The following is a 19,684-nucleotide window of genomic DNA, read 5'->3' as shown; positions in this document are numbered from 1 at the left end:
AAACAAAGCAAACAGCAAAAAAAAAAAAAGAAAGAAACAGATTTGGAGGATATGCGAAACGCAGCACAAACCCAGACGCACCTTATTATTAAAAATACTGTCCTGGCTCAAATCCTGGCTAAACAAAGAGTCGTCATCGCTGGCGGACCCTGGCATGGTGCTCGCTGACTCTTTCTGATGTGTGGTCTCGGGTAAAGGGGCTGAAGGTGAGAATTCTGGAAAAAAGAATCAGAAAAACATGAGAAAGTCGAAGAGCGACAGAAAAACAATAAATAGAAAAGAAAACACACCAGATTTCAGTGAACTGAATCAATTTACAGGGAGTCTGAAAGTGACTAATTTCAGTCCATTGTGTTGCATTTCTGCTTGCAATTATTGCAGACAGGATGTTGATGTCATCTACTTAAATAGATGATCTTATTTGACTAGTGGAGTCTTTTGTATTGACAGGAAGACATTCATTTAGTCTTTGGAGGATGTGTATGCCGCTTCCCATGCAACACAATGTGGGCACTATTTAGATTGGACACACACAGACACACAGTCTGAGCAAAGAGGTCATCCTTTCTTTGTAGTGTGCTGGAAGATGTATAAAAGAGGTTTTGTGTTTTGTTCTGGATGTAACAACTAGATCTATGTGACACAGCATTGTGTTGTTGACGTCAAATGCCGTACATCTGTGGTATTTCAATGTAAATTCATGCATCACTTAGAAGAAGCTAGACAAACCAGATGCCAGCATGAACATCCTCAAAAAACATTTACATTTGGGTTTCCACTTGATATTCAATGCAAAGTCAGGGTTTTGAAGCTAAACCGGTTCAGAAGCACTGATTTAACAGTTACCTGAAATCACTGAAATGGATTTCTTCTCCTGGAGTCCAGCATCTTGACTGGCATCAACTGAATAAAACGTCTCTGTAGCTCTATGGATCTGCAATGACAAAATCAGTCTAGTTTAGAGTTTCATTTAAAGTACAAAACAACCATTTCATATACAAATCAGACAATTTTCAATTTGATTCTGCATTTTCGAATCTTATATATCTTTATATCAAATAAAAATGCTTGTTATATGTTTAAAACCAAGAAGAAATAAGAAAACAAATAAATATGAAGGTACAGACTGTCAACAAAATATTTTTTATTCTGCATCACTGCTAATAAAGTATGCATATATAGCATGTTAGCTATGAACTTATAATACCAAGACAATGATTTAACCATTTTATAACAAAATTGTTTAAAATGTAATTTTTTCACCACTGCCATCAAAATAAAACCATGAAATTGGGATGTGATGGAAATTACATTAGTCAGTTCAGTACAAAGAATACAAAAAAATCCTTAAATCTCTAAAGCCAAGAGATGAAAAAAAGCATCTATAAATGTTCTCAGGTTCTCTTATCGGCTAAAGACACTAGAATCCAGCAGGACATATGGATGCATCAGGTGAAAGAAGGTTTCCTCTGCTACCTAAACTCAGGACAAGTCTTAAATGCCTAAAGCATTTTCCTTGGACCACAGAATTTAATTTCTTGATCAAGAAAGGCGTTCATAAACAGAAATATTAGCAGTGGTAAGAGCAACTACCTCCTGAGAGTAACACGTGGTTGGAAACACTCAAAGGCTGTGATTTGGGGCAGGAAGGGTTTCTGGGGGCATGTGTGGGGTGTTCAAAACAGACCTAGAGAGGAATGTGAGTGTGACCCATATATAAACATCACGGCCCACTAACATTCAACACAGAGCAGCTGTGAATGGGCTGTAGAGGGTTAGCTTAAGGCTACTGCAAGGACAAATTGGTCACCATACTTTTCATTTTCATTGAGATATATATCTAATACATAAATTTTTTTTATTTAAAAAATTTATTAATTTATATATTAGATATATATATATATATATAGAAGAGCTTCAACTCCAGCTGTAAAGTTGCATAGAAAGATCAAAAGACCATGAAAAAGAAGAACGTCCCTGTGGCGGAAACAGAAGCTTAGAAACCTTCCTGTGCAGCTCATCTGTATGTACCATCATCAGCTCCATTCATGACTGATTATAATCACCCACCGCCCATCATGAGCATGTGACACACGCTGACCTCCCACGCTTAGTGTGCACCAACTGTGTGCATGCATATGTGTCTATGTGGCTGCTGGTCATAGGCCTCCTTTGTTTGGTCATTGCATTGGTGGACGGACACTGGTCTAGTGTGGCCAGCAAGAGAGGCGTGGGCTTTTTTTCAACAGATCCATCAACAGCTGTGTCCTTTTAACTCACAGAGAGAGAGAGAGGGATGAAGAGAATTACAAATAAATACTGAAAAAAGGAATAAAATAGGGGATTAGCTGGTTGAACTGGTTCTCTGAGCTGTGATCTTTATATCAGAGCAGCAGGTTCGAATCCAGCCTTCAATGTGCCCCAACTCCCGTTCCGCCATTACTCAATATTATTTTTCAGCCTCTACAAAAAGTAGCAAATGCCCAAGAAGCAACAACAACAATAAAAATAAACTGAACAGAAAAAAACAAACACATACATAAATCGGATCTAAAACAAAAAAATAAAAATAAAAACTTATCAGACAACTTAATGGAAAAAAACAGCAACAAAGCTAACAAACAAAAAAAATGTTTACTGAAAAGTACAAACAAACCCCCCCCCCCCCCCCCCCCAACAAAAAACAAAACAAACAAAAACTAAACACTAAGTGAAAAAAAATACAAATAAACAAATCAAAAAGCTCAAAACAAAAAAATTAATTAAAAACCTAAATAGACAACTATTATTTGTATAACAAAAAAACAGCAAATAAACAAACAAACTAAAACAACAAAAGTGATGGGATCAACAAATGACATCAGCTGGATTCAAACACTGGTCAAGTGCCTAAGTGCCACCACATGCCATCATGGCATCGTGAATAGTGATTCAGGTCTGTAATGTTTCAATGCTGTTCGTGACAACATGTCATTCCCAGTTACAGTAGGTTCTGACGAGATCCAAACAGCACCGAGAGACTCACACCAGCTAGAACTTAGACATGCATGTTAGGTTTACTTATGCCAGAACAGACATCAACCTCAATCTGACAAAAAAGTGCAAATAAAATCATATACACAATCACAGAACACACACTGTCCCCAATGGGAAAGCAAATGAAAAGCCTCAAGTATACAGCACTCAGTCTCAGCCAATTAAACACTAGTTACTTGTGGATGTGTGTATCTTGATGTATATTACCAAACACTCAAAAATGCATTTATGCGAACAGATTCGCAGAGAGCCAGAAGGCTAGCTGGGATACTGCTCAGATACGTTGTCTTAGTTTCACGGCTTGGTAATAATGGTAATGGATGTAGCAGACACACACAGAAACATTTCCAGCCAGACACCGTTTAAACCAATTACTGAATGAGTCGTGAAAATCACTCCACAAGTGTGGCATATTGAGCCAATGTGCAGTAATGGAAAGATGTAATGCCTCATACTGAGTGAATGCTCCACTGAGAGCACTTACACGTAAACATGCCACAGCGCAGAAACAGTCAGCCAGAGTCCTGTTCTTTGATCATGACTGGTTTGAAGAATTTTAAGGATAACTTCCAAAGAAATAAACCAAGCATAAAGGTCTGTCAGGCTAGCTATGTTAAAGTAACATACCTGATTGATCGATCAATATGGAATTGTTTATAATGATCAATGCTCATCTCAAAAACAAGGAGGCCGATTTAATGCTAAGAAATGCAGCCTTTGTGAGTATAAAAGACTTCATGTTATTCTGAAACTTAATGGTCAACCCACATTCAGGAACTGAGACCCAGCTCTTTTTTTGACTGGCACGTGTCTGAAAGTACAAACAAAAATAAAGCACAAAGCATACTATTACAGCACATATATTTATGTTTGGTGTGGCCTACTGAAAAATGATAGACGCTAGGGTTGTTGCGATAGATGGCTGCATAAGCTGCAACACAGGTTATGTCACTTGCACACCGCGGCACTGGACCAAACGTCTTTTTTATTTTTTATAGTAATAGAAATCATTTAGTTCAGTTAGAGAACAGACACAACATTTAAATCTGAATGCGGCAGCTCAATGCAGCATGCCAAAAGTCACATGACGAGACATGACAAGAAGAGTGAGGTGAGAGTCAAGACGATCGCAGAAGAGTTTCAAAATGTAATGCAAAAGCGCCCGTTTAAAAAATATTTTGGATTTTGAAAAGCCTGTTGACTTTTGCTATTTACCTAAGGTGATACTGAAAGTTTTTTAAACAATCTTTTTTAATTTATTTGGTTCCAGTGTTTGCTTATTTTTATTTAAACTGTATATTTATTTATTTTTTTTTTACATCAAGTATTCCGTGTCTCCCAGCTCTCGTATTTGTTTTGCTAATAACATACGTTTATTTAGTTATTTGGTTTCACAGTGAGGGGGAACTCAAACAAACTGAAAATAAACAACTGCTTGACGCTAATTTAAAAGTGAAATTAAAAATGTAATGCTTTTTGAACAGATTGGGACATAGAGCCTATTGCAGGGGATGATTTATGGCACAACAATGCAGATGATGTGACGTCAGGTTTCTACATGCACGACTAGAAATGAAATATGAGAATGAGAAGACATGCAGAATTAAAGAACACAATCTTTAAAACCATGCGTGTGTTTGGTAAGGTAAGGAATTATGACAAAGGAGTGTTGTGCGCGAGCGCATGATGTAAGCTGTAAAAAGCTGCCATGTATTTCCCCAGGCGTGTGGCTTAATTGTCTTAATGCCACCGGTGGCGAGTAAATGGGGCCATAATGTGTTTTTACACACAGAACACAACACTCCAGTGACTGCCAAATCCAACACCTCAAAGAATAAGAGAACAACTGAAAAATGCACTTAGTAAAACATGATCCTGATGCCCTCCACATGACCTCTCCGGACACACAAACCCCTTTCTGATGGTACTAACTTACTTTGGGAACCCATGTAAAGTAAAGACAGTAAAGACAAAATATTTCCATTTTAAATAATTTTTAAATTTCAACTATTTCAATAAGCACTGATCAAATGTTCTATGCATCAAAAAATCCTTTAATAAAAAAAAAGAAATAAATGTTTCTTGATCAGCAAAGCAACATATCAGAGTGACATAAGACTGAGACAATGACTGCTGAGAATTCAGCTTTTTAAATTTGAATATCATTAGGAAATATTACTGTTTTTACTGTATTTTTGATTAAATAAATGCTTGCTTCTTTCGAAACACAAATCTTGCCAACCCCAAACTTTTGAATGGTAGTGTATGAATCTAAGGAAAGAAGGATGAAATTTGTGGCAAGGTATCTTTTGAGTGCCCTGGTTCTGAGAGATGCAGCTGAAATCCATACACATCCATGGTCTAATCATGGAAAAGGAGACTGTTGAGATGGGCTGTATTTAGAGATGGCAGAACTTCTGAATGGCTTATGAAACAGAACTGTAATCCACCGAGTGTGGAGTGAGACTGTCCACAGACTGTTGTCTGAGCTGGTCATTCTGGACACATTCCACAGATATGACGAGCTGTGGAGACAGGAAATCCTATGTCATGGCACTGGGCACCAGAGGACGTTAAAACAGTCTCATGGATACAGTCTGAAAACAATCACATGCCATTTTCATACTGCAAAAACGCTCACCAGCTACCGACTTTGATTTAGCATGGTTCTGGGTAAAACATCTGTGAAATGACTTGAACGAGGTGTTAAGTAGCCATTTGGCTTCTCGATCAATATAATGGAGCTCTCAGTTTAAAGGAAAATGCTACAACAAAGGTTTGCATCAACTGAAAAGTGCTCTCTTGGGTGCTCTTCCAGACAAGCGAGGGACAACCTGTCTCTCTCAAACCTCACTTAGCACTGAACCGGCACCTGCTGGCCAGTTTCTTACATAAAAAAAAAACTAAACAGTTTAACAGCTTCTCTACAGTTCCCACCACAGATGTTAATGTGGACTGTATTAATATATCCGCTCTCAAATAAGCATATATATTTATATAAATCTGCATTGGGCAGTTATCGTTTTGGCCAGTGGAAAGGAGTTGCAAATGGACAAACTTTTTTTTTTTTAATAACAGTTAATATTTTTGTTAAATAAATGGTCATTTCATCAAGTTCTATATATCCAATTAAACCATTCATGTCATTAAATGAATCATTTATCATATATAGCCCTGATAAACCTATATCAAATTACGTCTCAATTCCCTCATTTTGTGAAAGTGAACAGGAATCGCACAGCTATAACAGAGACCTAGCAGGTACGTGTGCATCAGGAATATCAATAAACTGTAAATAATACTAATAATATAAAATAAAATGTAATTTAAAAACAGAAAAGTTAAAGCAAAACTGTACTATAAAAACTATCCTTTAAGTAGGAATAATTATGCATGGCATTTCTCCATTTATAACTTGAAGTATTTTATACCTACTATAATTGGATTTTATTTTAATTAACTCGCCTTCCCACATAATGATTCTCAGACCAGCTGCCAGCTCATGGCAGATGATGGACAGCAGAAGGACGGAGGAGAAGTGAATGGAGATAAACAGTCAGTGAAGCAAGTCTGCACCAATGCACTTATCAAGAGCTTATAATCGAGGGGTCAGACTGAGGAAGGACCCTTCACATGTCTTGCTGTGACCTTCACTGATACACTACCAGACCAGCCACTAAATATACAACCTCCAACATACTGACGGCATTCTAGCCTGCGGCCCTACTGTTCCCACACACATAACATCTCAATTAGGACACAGGACACTACTATTGTTTTTACATAGCTTTATATAAAGCTTCTGTATTTTTAGAACAAAATTACCCTATTTATAGATCCTTTTAGTCCCCAAAAAGAAACGTTAAGTTGCACTTTTGTCCTTAAAGTGTCGATATGAAATATAAACATTGCTTTAAAGCTTTAGAGGAAAATATGGACGTAGAACGTGTGTTTAACAATAACTTTATTTGTAAATCATGTTTTCCTTACTTATTATTTAATGTCCTCAAAAAGAACGTTGTCTCAAATTTTGCGAACTTCTTTGGACACTTTTTTCCCTAAAGTGTTGCTTTGAAACATCCACATTGCTTTGACACTAAAGAACGTATCTAAATCTTTTTGAATATGAAACCTGGACGGAGAAGTCTCAGGTTTCAACATTTGTTTGACAACAAACACTTGAGGAGGAAAAAAACGGTTACGAAATTACTCCAGTCTTCGAACTCCAGCATGTCTGAACAAAATGTCAAAAACAAGAGTCGGCGGACAACGGTGGTCAAAAATTGAAAAGCAGGCCTCATTATTCCACATCCAAAAATGAACTCCACCCAAAGCCAAGCAGCAAAGCTCCACAGCTCTCTCTCTCTCTCTCTCTCTCTCTCTCTCTCACACACACACACTCCTTCGATTCAACGCGAGCGAGATCTCTGGCATCTCAACAACGCTGCCGGCCAACACTAATCAATGCAATGTGACGGCACACGCAACTGTCAACAAGACTATCTGCAAAATGTATGGACAAGTCCCGCAAACAATGATTTTTAACACTTTTGAAAGGAACTCAAAAAAAGAACAACTACTGCTGGTTTTTCAGTTTCGTACCTTTATCAAAACCACGTCCACGGATCTCTCGCCCTTTGCGCACAGGCTGTACCTTCGCCGGTGTCGCTCATACATCTTTTCCAGGAGTGAAATATCAAGGAGAATAAGAAAGTGCTGTTATAGTCCCACATGAAGCCTGAGGCTTGTGGAGTTCTCAGTCAAGCTTTGGGAAAAATGAGGAACTCTCTGCACATCTGCACCATGAACCAGCCCCGTTCTCATTCTCCCTCCCTCCCTTCCTTCTTCACACACTTCGTTCTCCCCTCCTTCCCCCTCTCTTTTTTCCTTCTGCACACTCCCTCTCTTTTTCTGTGGCTGGTTTTCTTTCTGCTCTCACTGTTGTTGTATTTTAACAGACTCACCCTATCGCAGCTGATCATTTCCTTTCCCTCTTTGCGCTCTTACAATGCCTCTCATCCCACCATTTCCATCCTTCTCAAGTCCCAAGTCATTCTCAATCTGCATCACTGTCAGGCTGACCTCTTGCAACAAAGAGGAGGAGGTCATCTCAATCAATCTCTGATAAGAGAAATGTTTTCAGAGGGGCTTCATCCTTTAAACTGTGGGTGAGATTCTCAGACTCCACCTAGCTTTGTGTGTGCGTCGAGCCAGGCTTTTCATCCAAATAAACATTCTATCAGAAAGATTTTGTCATGACAGAACGAATACACTGTTGATCTATGCTGTTTGAATTCAAACACGAAGTATAAGGGTCAATAAATTGGATTTAGCTTAGCATTGAATGTAAGGGACCTTCAAACTCTGCATCTGTAGAGAACCATCAACCGACTAACAGCTGGAGCCACGGCAAACGTTTCAAATGGAGGATGATAAAAGGCCAGACCTCAGGCTGATTGAATTTAATGCAATTGAGGCAGTGCGAGGAACTGAAATTGAACTGGAAAAGAATCTGGAAACTAAAAGCCAATTTGAAATATTAATAACTGCTATAATACTGCCATGGCTGCTACTAAAATATTGCACAATATTTAATTAATTTGGAAACAAGAAATTAAAATATTGCATTATTTAAAACTGTGGTAGCATCATGATAAGCCTGTTGTTAAACCAATGCATGCCGAGCTGCACTGTTTTTCCACATGTGCTTGGGAGTTTCCATCCAACATACATTATAATGAGGGTGTCACGGTGTGGGAATATATCATTTTATATAAAAACACAAAACAGACACACCTCGAGCACGAAAACACCTTCAATTAAAGCCTCATACACGTTTCCATATTTAGCATGACGATCCTTAGTTGTACTTAGGAGAAACAGATATTCAGATAACTGTGTAGGTTGTCCTGACACAGTCAATTTGATCTTTACTGTGTGTTTGCATGCATGCGTGTGATTATCCAGTGGAGGAGGGGATAGGAGAAACAAGGGCTCTTTGTGGGGATCCCGGCGCATGTAATCCCAACGTTTCACTCAAGACCACTAATCCAACACAATCTATGATTTAAAGGAACAATCCAACGACAAACTAATTTAATTTGGCTTTTTTTTAACTTTCCCTCATGTCTGTTCTGTGAAATACAAGAATATCCTGGATGTTCTTTTCGATATAATGAACACTAGCAAATGACAAAAACACGTCATAAAAGCATCCTAAAAGTGGTCCATATGAGTTGAGTGCAATATTGAACGTTTTTTGAAATTACATGATAACCTTTATGTGAATAATAGACTGCAATTTGGCATTAGTCACTAAAAATATTGACGCTCAAGAGAGAGGCAGGGATATCCAAATTATGAATGAATCACTCCTTTGAATCAGGTCTCTAAATGAATCAGTTGATCCAATTCACTAAACTAGTCTGAATGATTCATTCATAAATCTGACTGACTGACTGATTTTTTTTATTCTTTAACTCCGTGATCTGGGCACAGTCAATAAATGCTCGATGAAGAAAAAGGTTAGCAGTGAAAAACAAGTTGACATTAAAGAGAAAATGTATGCTATTGATCTTTTAGTAAATAATTCATCCATTCATTTGCTTGACTTTTTAAATAAGTCAGCCATAAAAGGTATCTTACAATTTCAGGAGACATAAATAGTTGAAATATAGTTATAAGGCCCACTATTATAGTTTACATGCTTTTGTGTACATTTTTTAAATGCCTTGAAAAGAGGGTCAAACAATATAATATAAACTTCTACTTTTGCGTTTAACAAGAAGAAAGCCATATGGGTTTGAATCAACGTGAGTAAATGACTTTTTGGAAGAACTAATGCTGGAAATGAAAGAACAACAAAGGATAAAGGACTGAGGGAAAAAAAAAAAGAGGATGACTTGGGAGCCCAGAAGTTGAGTGAGAACAAAACAAAGGATATTTCCATCATTGACAGAGCCAACAAACAGATGCATGAATGGAAGGAGTGTGTATCGATCTAGACCAGCCTCAGCGGTGTCTTCAACTCTCCCACTCCACCAACAACAGCCCTCTGCTTTTCTTCAACATCACGCCATTCTTACACTTCACATTCCTTTGATGCTGATGCTGGAATTGTATTTGCAAGTGTGTTTGTGGGTGCATTTCCCAGGGGTGGCTTGTGTGGTTTATTAGTTTTGATGTTTAGTGAAAAAGGAACTCCTTTAAAGGGGTTCCCACAGTGCATCTTGTCTGCTGCATGAGGACAGATGAAGAGAGATGAAGAAACCCTCATGCTGCTGGTGCCATACTTTTTTTTTTTTTTGCCCTTGTCCCTCTCTCTTACGCATATGTAGACTACTAGACAGCTCAGTGCACATCTGGAAGGAGTTATATTGCATCCCAACACAAGAGGGAGCCACAGCGCTCTAGACATCACAGGATAATAAGCTAAAAACAGCCAAACCACCCATTACCCATCACAAGTGCAGGATGAAATGCATTCAAAGATGATTACATTTATTTTCATAAAGCATGTTTCTGGTCTTATGAGAATGATTAATTCAGGCATGTAAAAAAAAATAAAACATGCATAATAATTAGAGCCTGAGCGATATGTTTTTTTTTGTTTGGTTTTTTTTTGTGGGAGGCCGATGTCGATACCGATATTAGGAAGGGAAAAGGAAGACCTTTATTGACATAACGCCTGATATTATTTATGTGTAGACTAACTATTCTTGTGCTTTGTATTAGACAAGCAAGGATAAAGTTAGCATGCTAGTCAAAGTTGGGATGCTCTTTAAATGTGGCCTCTGCTCTTATCTTAAGAGTCTCTTAAGATAGAATGTTCCAGAGTGTAATTTCTTTCAAATGCTGTCAATGTAGGTATACAACCTCATGATGCGTTCCAAGTCTGCATGCCAGACTGATAAGTGTAAATGTAGCTTGATTTCAGAGGCAACCTAGAAGCTACCTTCACAAGAGAGGCCAGAAGAGGCCCACTCACAAGAAAACAGATTTAGTATTCATCAAAATGAATCAAATCAGTGAATTGCAAACTCAGAACATGAAGCAAAACTGCAATAATTAAATCTTAAATAACAAATGTATTTAATCCCATTTTATTAACTAATATCTTTGCTGCTGACCTTAGACGATCCAGTTCAACCATACTAATAAGCAAAAATAAATAACAATTGTGCTTCATTGTTGTTTTTATTGCTGAAGAGTTTTGAACCGTCTTTTCCTGTGCTCTACTCTAAATTTACCATTCCTTTAGCCTGATGTTTATTCATTATACTTTTTGTTGTGAATGGGCTTTTATATTTGCTATAAATAGGACTTCTTTTATTAAAAACAATCAAGCCCTGCTCATATTTACAAAAGTAACGCGAAAGTAACAAAAAATAACGTAGCGCATTACGTTCCATAAAAAGTAACTACGTAACGTAATTAGTTACTTTTTTAGGGAATAAAGTAATACCGTAATGCATTACTTTTAAAAGCATCTTTCCCCAACACTGCTAGCTGCAACATGCTAACAAACACGTTTCGGCTTCCATCGATTTATGGCCCATTCACACCAAAAACGATATCTGAACCGATAGTGTACACAACATCAGATGATAGCATTCGGTTTACAATAAGTATACACTGCAGTTTTGTTGTATGCCAAGCTCTTTAAAGTTGGGTAAATTCTGACCCACTGTTAATGTTTTTATCATTCATTAGCTAGAAAAATTAATCTGAAAGTGGTTTCAATGATATCCAATTATATATTTTTTTTCCCATTTCCTGTTCTCAAGAATTAGAATGATTATTATAACTTTATAGCTGCAGTTATCATTACAGTAAATAATTGTTTGTATGAATGGGCCTTTTAGATCCTGTACCAAGAGTTTTTACTTTATCTTTCACCTCCTTAACAATAATTTTAGATCATATCAGGTACTCCAAAACAACACTGGGAGGCACAGGAAGCAGTCAAAACAATATGGATTCCCCCACAGGAAGATGACAAAATAAAGGACTGGAGTTACTTCCTTCTAATCAGAAACTTCCAAAGACTGAAGATAGTCATCTCACTTTATCACTCTTGCTGGCCCGCATAAACACCCAAGCTATCAAATCTTCCCTTACTGCCTCTCTTTTCTCTCCATGAACACACTGATATCATCCCTCTGACACACAACTAGGAAAAAAAAGGTGTTCAGGGTGAAGTCATCTGTCCTCCGTGAGAAAAGGACAGCACACACACACACACACACACACAACCACAGTGTGAGCTGTGGGGTGGCAGTGTTCCCATATCTGCCAGTTTGACCTTATGAGACACAGTTCAGCAGTTCCAACTCAGACCTGCGTCAGAACGCCGAGGCACTTTCAGCAACCAGGCGGAGAAATCAGATTTACGACAGAAGGTCAGGTTCAAAACATCACTGAATTTCTGCTTAGTGAAGCCTTTCGGGAAACTACCACTTTCCTAGCTACTGAGAACTCAGGGTGGCTGGACGCAAACTATGAGTGAATCATACCAAGAGGTCTAAATGTTAATGATTTATTTAGTGGATGGCAGGTTGAGGAAAACAGCCAAAGAATACTCACCACTTCGGTATTCGCTATGTCTCCCGAGGAGTCTTGGTGTCCGTCCACCTCATCCTCTGCTAAAGCGCTGTCATCTGTGAGGTGGAATCAAGAAAAAGCACATTCATGATTTGAAACTGAAAGGCTGAAGCACTTTTACGTTTTAAAAGTAACTGCTTTGCCACTCTTTCAAACTTACTGTAGATGATGAGGCTGGTTTTTTGTGCATGTACAAACAACAAAACGCTTTAGGTAAATAAGTGAAACCTAGTTTCAAGGAAACTCGTGTGAGTTTTAATGGAAACTTCCAAAAAAAATCAATATGTAATTCATTAACTCAGCCGCTGATTCATGTCCAAGAGTGAACATTTCTGTGGGGCAGGTTTATTTGTTTACTCAGAAAGGAACAAATCGTAATAAGACAATTTAGATACGTTACAAACCCCATGTTTTGATAAAAAGAAGTGACTTATTCCTCCTTTCCAACTGAGATCATCAGCACCTCCATGAATGTGATATAAATAACACATACAGTAAGCAGCTATTAGTAGAACAATGCTGAATTCTAATCCATGTGGAAAAGACCTGGGCGTTTACTTTGTGTGTATACATATATATATAAACATTCACAAGACAATCTTTCAACTGTTTTCATTCAATGATGTGAGGCACAGCTGACATCACCGGGTTGCCATGATACAATGTGCTGCAAATACACATTATTATTTGCAAACACTCCCTATTAACACTGTTACCTGAATGACAAGGAAGTTTTTTCCCTTCCGGATGAAAACCTAAAACGCTGATCGAGCTTTGTTTCAGTTGACAGAAATGTGCTTATAATTGTTACTAAAAATAACATTACAGACAAAGTGGGAATAAATATTGACCTATATAAGAATAACTCAACGTTATGTCCATAGAAAATAGTTTGTAAGGCAAACACCATTGTATTCACATGCACACTCACAAGCATGTATCAGAACACAATGAAGCCAATGGCAAATTAGCTTAAGCTGCAAACAATCTAATTGGAACGGCATGTCAAACATACCTCATTTTGAAGCAGCACCAAGTTTTCAGACTTTTTTTTTTAAACAACTGTTACACGGGATGACGGTAAGAAGTAGCGTTATGTAATAGCATCAGATTCGCTAAAATGATTGTTCACACAGTCAGAAATGACAGAATGAAAAATAAAAATGCATTACCCGTCATTTGGTCGACATGTGGTTCCTCTGCACACTGCTGAAGAGTTTCACTGTGATCCATCAAACAGTCAGGAGGATCTTGATGTAATCCATTCAGGCTCTCAGGTGTTTCTGAAGACAAACCATTGTCTATATCCACTGGGGAAGTGTGTTCCAAACCCGGGTGTGATCCACTATTAATATCCAATGAGGAAGTGAGCTCAGCTGTTGAGGATGAGGCACTGAGTGGGTCAGACATGGAGGAGCTCTTCAGAGCTGAACCACTGCTGGTGTCCATGGGAGAGCATGTGCTGTCCCCCGCGACAGTCGTCTCGCACATATCGGTAGCCATCTCAACACATTCATCCCCATCAGGAATTACAGCAGAGATCTGAACTCCATCAGTGAAGGGGGTCTCAGGAGGTCTGCTGCCTTGGCTTTCTGTTAGAGGTGAGGCACAAGACAGGTCAAGGACATTCGCACATTCAGCAGTAGGTTCTGATGGTGTGTTGGCACTCTCTTTGGAGGATTCTGGGAGCTGGAACTGTCCATTGGATTCAGGACAATCATTGTTAGTGATTTCCGGCAGATCAAGGAGCTTGTTGATTGTGTCCCGCGAAGTGGAGTCAATTTCCCTTTCCTGTAGAGAGTCATCTGGAGCAACATCCTTAAATCCCGGTTCACCTTGCAAAGTGGACACTAGAACCGATGGTTCCCCTGGCACACAAATTAGATTTTCATTTGTGGTATCTCCAGAATCTTCCTCAGGAATCTGCTCAGCCAGTCTGGATGTAGAGTCTGACTGAACAAATGTTTCAGATGCCTCTTCTCCTCCGAAAGAAGTTCCTATGCTTATATCAACTCCACAGTGTTCAGAAGACAGTATCGTAGAAGCATCCTGTTGTAAATCACTTACGATAAAGGCTTCAGAGTCAACAGGCAGAGAAGATTCATCAGAAGATTTTGATTTGTCATCCAACTTTGAGACAATGATGTCATCAATTGACTCCTGCTCTTCAAAGATCTCCTTAGGGTGGTTTATCCTCTCATTAGGAGCTACCTCCTCCTTGCTTCCATCAGGCAGAGACCCGGCAATCTGGCAACATGAGTCCTCCGCAGTGATCTCAACAGAAAGCCCTGCTATTGCACTGATGTCACATTCTGAGTCATTCAAAATCTCCTGACATTCTAATGCAGTTTCTGAAGGTTGTGTGACTTGGTTTGGCTGTTGAAAACCTTCTGTAGTCTCAGACAAGGGCTCCACAGCTGGACCTTCAGGAGGAGAAGTCTCAGGAACGGGTGAGAGGCCTTGTCGAACCTTATCCTCCGGTCCTGGTGCCATGTTTGGCTGGATACTTAACAATTCCAAAGGATCACCTTCTGAAATGCTAAATCCAGAGTTCTGCTTTATGCTAACGTCATCTGTAACCAAACCAGAAGCTGACTCAGTGTTGCCTTTTGTGCGCTCGCTAAGATTTCCTGTCTCTGTCTCTAGGCTACCATGTGGCTTGTCAACACTGTCAGATATAAGAGTTTCATTATTTCGTACGGACGAGGTAATCGCAGAATTTACCTGATTTAAAGTCAATTTAGCATCATCTATTCCCAACGAGCAGTCCATAGGCAGCCTGGACTCAAATTTTTCGTCGTGCTGACCGTTTTCCTCTGAATCATGGGAAGAAAGTGCTTTAGAGTTGCTACTCTTCTCCCCTTCCCTTTCCTCTGGTAAGTCCCTTCGCCAACTAAGATCAGCACTCCCCTTGCTCTCCTCCTCTCTTTGTGAAGGCTGACTAGTTTCCGTGGGGAGGAGACCCTGAGATTGTGCGTGGCCCATGTCTCGGTACTCAATGTTGCCAGATTGAGCGTTATTGTCTTTTTCAGTCTGTAAACTCCTCTGGCAAGCCTCCTGCTCTTCTTGGTTGCCTTTATCAGGCTGTGAAGCAGCCCCCTGTTTGGCACTGATTACACAGAGTTCTATATCAACTTCCTCCTGCTGGTTTCCACAGGAAGGGGCACTGAAAGTCACAGAATCGCCTTCTATCCGCTGCTGCGAACAGTCAACCTTATCTGACGCCTTCCCAGTATCCTCTACAGCTGGCGGGTCAAGCGCAACCTCCCAGTCCTGCGATTGGACATGATGATCTGTGCCGTTTTGACGAATACATAGTCCATCCTTAACGGCAGAGCTGTTCGATTTGCAGGTTTCTTCCTGTTCAGAGTTGGGTTCCTGATGCTCAGGCTCCAGTAAATTGGTCGGTAGGCAGTCAACAGGCTCTGATCTATCGCTGAAGTTTCGGTTAGGAATCAGCAGTGCTGGCTTATGCTGCGGCGGAGGATCTTCCTGAATAAACAAAGTTCAAAAACAGCTATTAAATAAAGCAGCACACCCTATACAGCCCTCATTAAAACTGACACGAACATTCACCCAGAGAAACAGCACAAGAGTGCGTGCACAGAGACAGAAAGAGACAGTCTAGTTTGTGATCTGCATTTAGTCACTTCCTTTAGTCACAGATAGCTACCTCCTGCAGTGTTCTACCACAAAAGCAAACATCCCTGCTGATCGTACCCAGCTGCAAATGTCACTGTGATCTTAAAGTGGCAGAGCGAGAAAAATAGAGGACTTTAATATCACTGACTCACCTTCTGATGTGACTGAATGAGGGATTGGAGCTCCTCCACATCACACTGAAGGCTCGGTGGAGGACTCCCTGGCACATCCTCTAGCGTCAGGGTGTAAGTGTTTAGCTTGGGGTGGTGTCGCAGAACTCTGCCTTCTGGGTAATGCCACTTGGATGTTTTCGTCTCCAACTCGGGCAGCTTGTCAACCCTGCCCAACACAAACATAGCAAACTTTGAGAACACCCAGTCTCGAGGCACTGAATCAGAAAGGCACACCCAGCACACCTACAGAGGTTGTGAAGTTATGCACAATACTGATTGTGGTTACTGTGGGGAAGCCGAAAATTACTCATTTAAACATCGTAGCCAAATTTAAAACAGATCTGCATGAGAATTGCCTCGTTTCTTTAGACAAAGACACGAAAAACTCACTAGTGTAAAAACCTGTTCTGCTTTTTACTTGTATAGGGAGAGAAAAACAGCCTGATTACATAAGGTGAAATTGAAGTTCCTGGTGCCAGTGTCAACATGTCAAACAAGCAGTCAATAGACTTAAGGACACACGACTGAACATTATGTATCATAGTAATAGTAAATTACATCAGACCCAAAACGCTGCAAGCTTTCAAAAGTGAAAATGTGCAACTGTTTGTAAGTGGCTCAGATTGCCCCCAGAGCCCTGACACATGGGCAACAACAGGAACGCTTTTCACCTGCTGTGCATCTATGGTCCAAAATGGTATCCATAGCAACACTGTGACATCATTAATTGGAAACTAAAGAGTAGGAGAAGCTCTTAAGGTCTCGCAGACCTGAGCATAAGCCAAATGACAGATGTGATGAAAGGCTGAACTCTTAAGGATCGAGGAGCTGTACAATTCATCCTGTATAACTGCTGTTTGTCTTCTATCACTAACTGAACCGATTAATCTATAAATACAACATAATGGCATAAAATGGTAACGATATTTAGCTACATTCAAGCTCATGTATAATTGAAACCACCAACAAAATACCATGAGCTTTGATGGAAAGATTTGAGGCAACATCTAAGAGTGTGCTGTGGTTCAGTACACTTGCTTTAAATGAGGCACTAAACCAAAGCACTTAACGGCCTTCTATAACAGACCCTTGAATCCAGAGAACACAGATCACATGCTAGCTCTGGTCTCTCCTCTATCCTTCTGTCTGTGATCACATTTCACTGGCTTTACCAAAGCTGGGCAGCCAGTGACCCGTTAGACATCAGTCTGGGTGACACAGCTAACAGGAAATGGTTCCTAGAGTGGTGCATCTCTCTAGTATTAATATAATTATATAGTCTAACAAAGCATTAAACCGGTTTAGTTTTAAACCCTGAGGAGTACACAAACTGTCTTTGTGCCCTATTTTAGAATAGTTAAGTATTTAAATATATGGAACCAGTCCCTCGCAAGTTTGCTAGCCATAGACTGTGGAAAGCACTGGCTGGAGGAAACTGATTTCTGTTACACAGGTACAGGTAATGCCAGGTAATGTAAATCTGTAGACAGGATCTTGCTGGTTTGAAACAGGCTTCTGCAGTTGATTCGCAAGGCTTGCTTTAAAAAGCTTATGTGGCTTTAACTGTTTACAAAGAGCTCAGAACCACATGGCCTGTCCTTGTGCTTTGCTCTTATCTCCCCCACATTTCAACATCCTCCTTTCTTCAGAACACAACACTAAATCTCGCCTCGCTCACATGATAGAAGTCATTTATAAATCCGACTCAAGTCTAACATCGCTCTTTTCGGGGAATCTCAGCAAGCCCAAAACAAACAATGCATCAACAGATCTGTTTGGATGACCCAGGGGGTGTTTAGGACATTTGGAAAATAAAAACTTTGATAAAGCTGTATTTGTTTAAGGCATTTCAAAGGTCACAACGTCCTTTTGGTTTGATAAAGTCTGTGGCCTATTCTTGGCATTAATCCGGTCAGATTTCATAGATCAACGGGGACAATTATGACAATCAACAATGGCTGTATGAATTTGTCTCAAATGCATGTTTGTATTAGTTTTACAACAGAACAAGGCACAAATAATTGTATTGTAAAAATAATCAAACAAATAAACAAATAATCATTACATAAAATACTGGTAAAGGATATAAATTTCTTGCACACTTACTCCGTCAGCAGTTTCTGGAGCTGCGTGTAGCCTTTCTTTTGGGCGACCCTGGCTGGCGTACGACCCTGTTTGTTGGGAAGTCGGAGGGCCTCTCTTCCTCCAGGTTGTTGGAGGAGAAACAGTGCTACCTTGCGTAGCCCGCGCTTTGCCGCAAAGTGCAAAAGTGTGTCTTGTGGTCCAGGTTCTATAGGAAAGACAAACAGAATCCAGTTAAGCTTGCGATCTCCGCTCAATCCCTCTCCTTGTCCTTTTAAACAACTCACTATTATCTAATGCACATTTCTGATAATGCCGCTTCAGGAAAGTCTCACGCTCACTGCTTCTTGGGGGCACTGAAGCTGTAAGCCCCGCCCCCTGCAACTTCAGAACCAATGAGAGCCGGCAAAGCCTTTCAACTAGACCCACCCCCACAATTCCCTCGACCTCTGTCAGCAGAATCTTCTGACGAACTTGTGTAAACAATTTCAATAGATGATTTACAGTGAGGACAGAAAAATCAGGCAGAGAGGTTTCCTGAGAGAAAGAAGTGATCGGATTTGATGGTGTTTATCATAAAGACAGATTACAGAGTGCTGTTTTAGAAAGTTCAGGAAGCTTGAATGAGGCTCTCTGCGAACACAACAGAGACAGAGGCAGGATTGTTCTTGCTGGTTAATGAGAGGCTGAAAATGAGACTGCCCTCATTTAATCGGCCCACTGAGGATCCAACAACCAATTTGAGAAAAAAAAAACAAGGCTGTGGTGAAGCGATCTGGCACTGGAAAGAAGAGCAGATCAGGATCACTACACAGTCTGATTGGAGACACGAGAGTGGACATGACACTATATTGAAAATACTGGTGTCATGTAACTTGTATCCCAAAGCCATGTTAGAATTTTCGTATTCAAGCCACAAAACACTGCCGTTACTATAGTATTTATTTTAAACAGTGGCATCACAAGGTTTCTGAATGTTTATGGAAAACTCAGCAAATGGAGTTCAGAATGCAATAGGAGTTTAACCTCCCTGTCTTAAAGAAACAGTTTCGTCATCACTTACTCAACTTTACGTTCCAAACCTGTATGAGTTTGATCTCTTACAAGCATCTTACACAGTGAACACTCGCCACATCCACAAATCAACC

General features: G+C 39.7%; 1 protein-coding gene across 13 annotated transcripts in view; it reads right to left on the bottom strand.

The window, feature by feature from the left end:
- The window catches only part of LOC127947472 (A-kinase anchor protein 13), an 81,213-nt gene that overhangs the window by 35,287 nt on the left and 26,242 nt on the right, over positions 1-19,684 (bottom strand). For 12 of the 13 annotated variants that reach the window (XM_052544622.1, XM_052544615.1, XM_052544618.1 and 9 more), the window contains exons 5-10: positions 18,561-18,744; positions 16,434-16,620; positions 13,812-16,131; positions 12,622-12,695; positions 847-934; positions 82-215 (exon numbers count right to left, since the gene is read on the bottom strand). In XM_052544622.1, the coding sequence (XP_052400582.1) occupies positions 82-215; positions 847-934; positions 12,622-12,695; positions 13,812-16,131; positions 16,434-16,620; positions 18,561-18,744 (2,987 nt within the window). Of the gene's footprint in view, positions 1-81; positions 216-846; positions 935-12,621; positions 12,696-13,811; positions 16,132-16,433; positions 16,621-18,560; positions 18,819-19,684 lie in introns of those variants that run through there. The other variant, XM_052544628.1, reaches the window with a different exon arrangement.

This window comes from Carassius gibelio, chromosome A25 (genome assembly GCF_023724105.1).
Source record: "Carassius gibelio isolate Cgi1373 ecotype wild population from Czech Republic chromosome A25, carGib1.2-hapl.c, whole genome shotgun sequence".
In the NCBI taxonomy this organism is placed as follows: Eukaryota; Metazoa; Chordata; class Actinopteri; order Cypriniformes; family Cyprinidae; genus Carassius; species Carassius gibelio.
The sequence above is the reverse complement of the archived record's forward strand: the minus strand, read 5'-3'. Positions and strand labels throughout refer to the sequence as shown.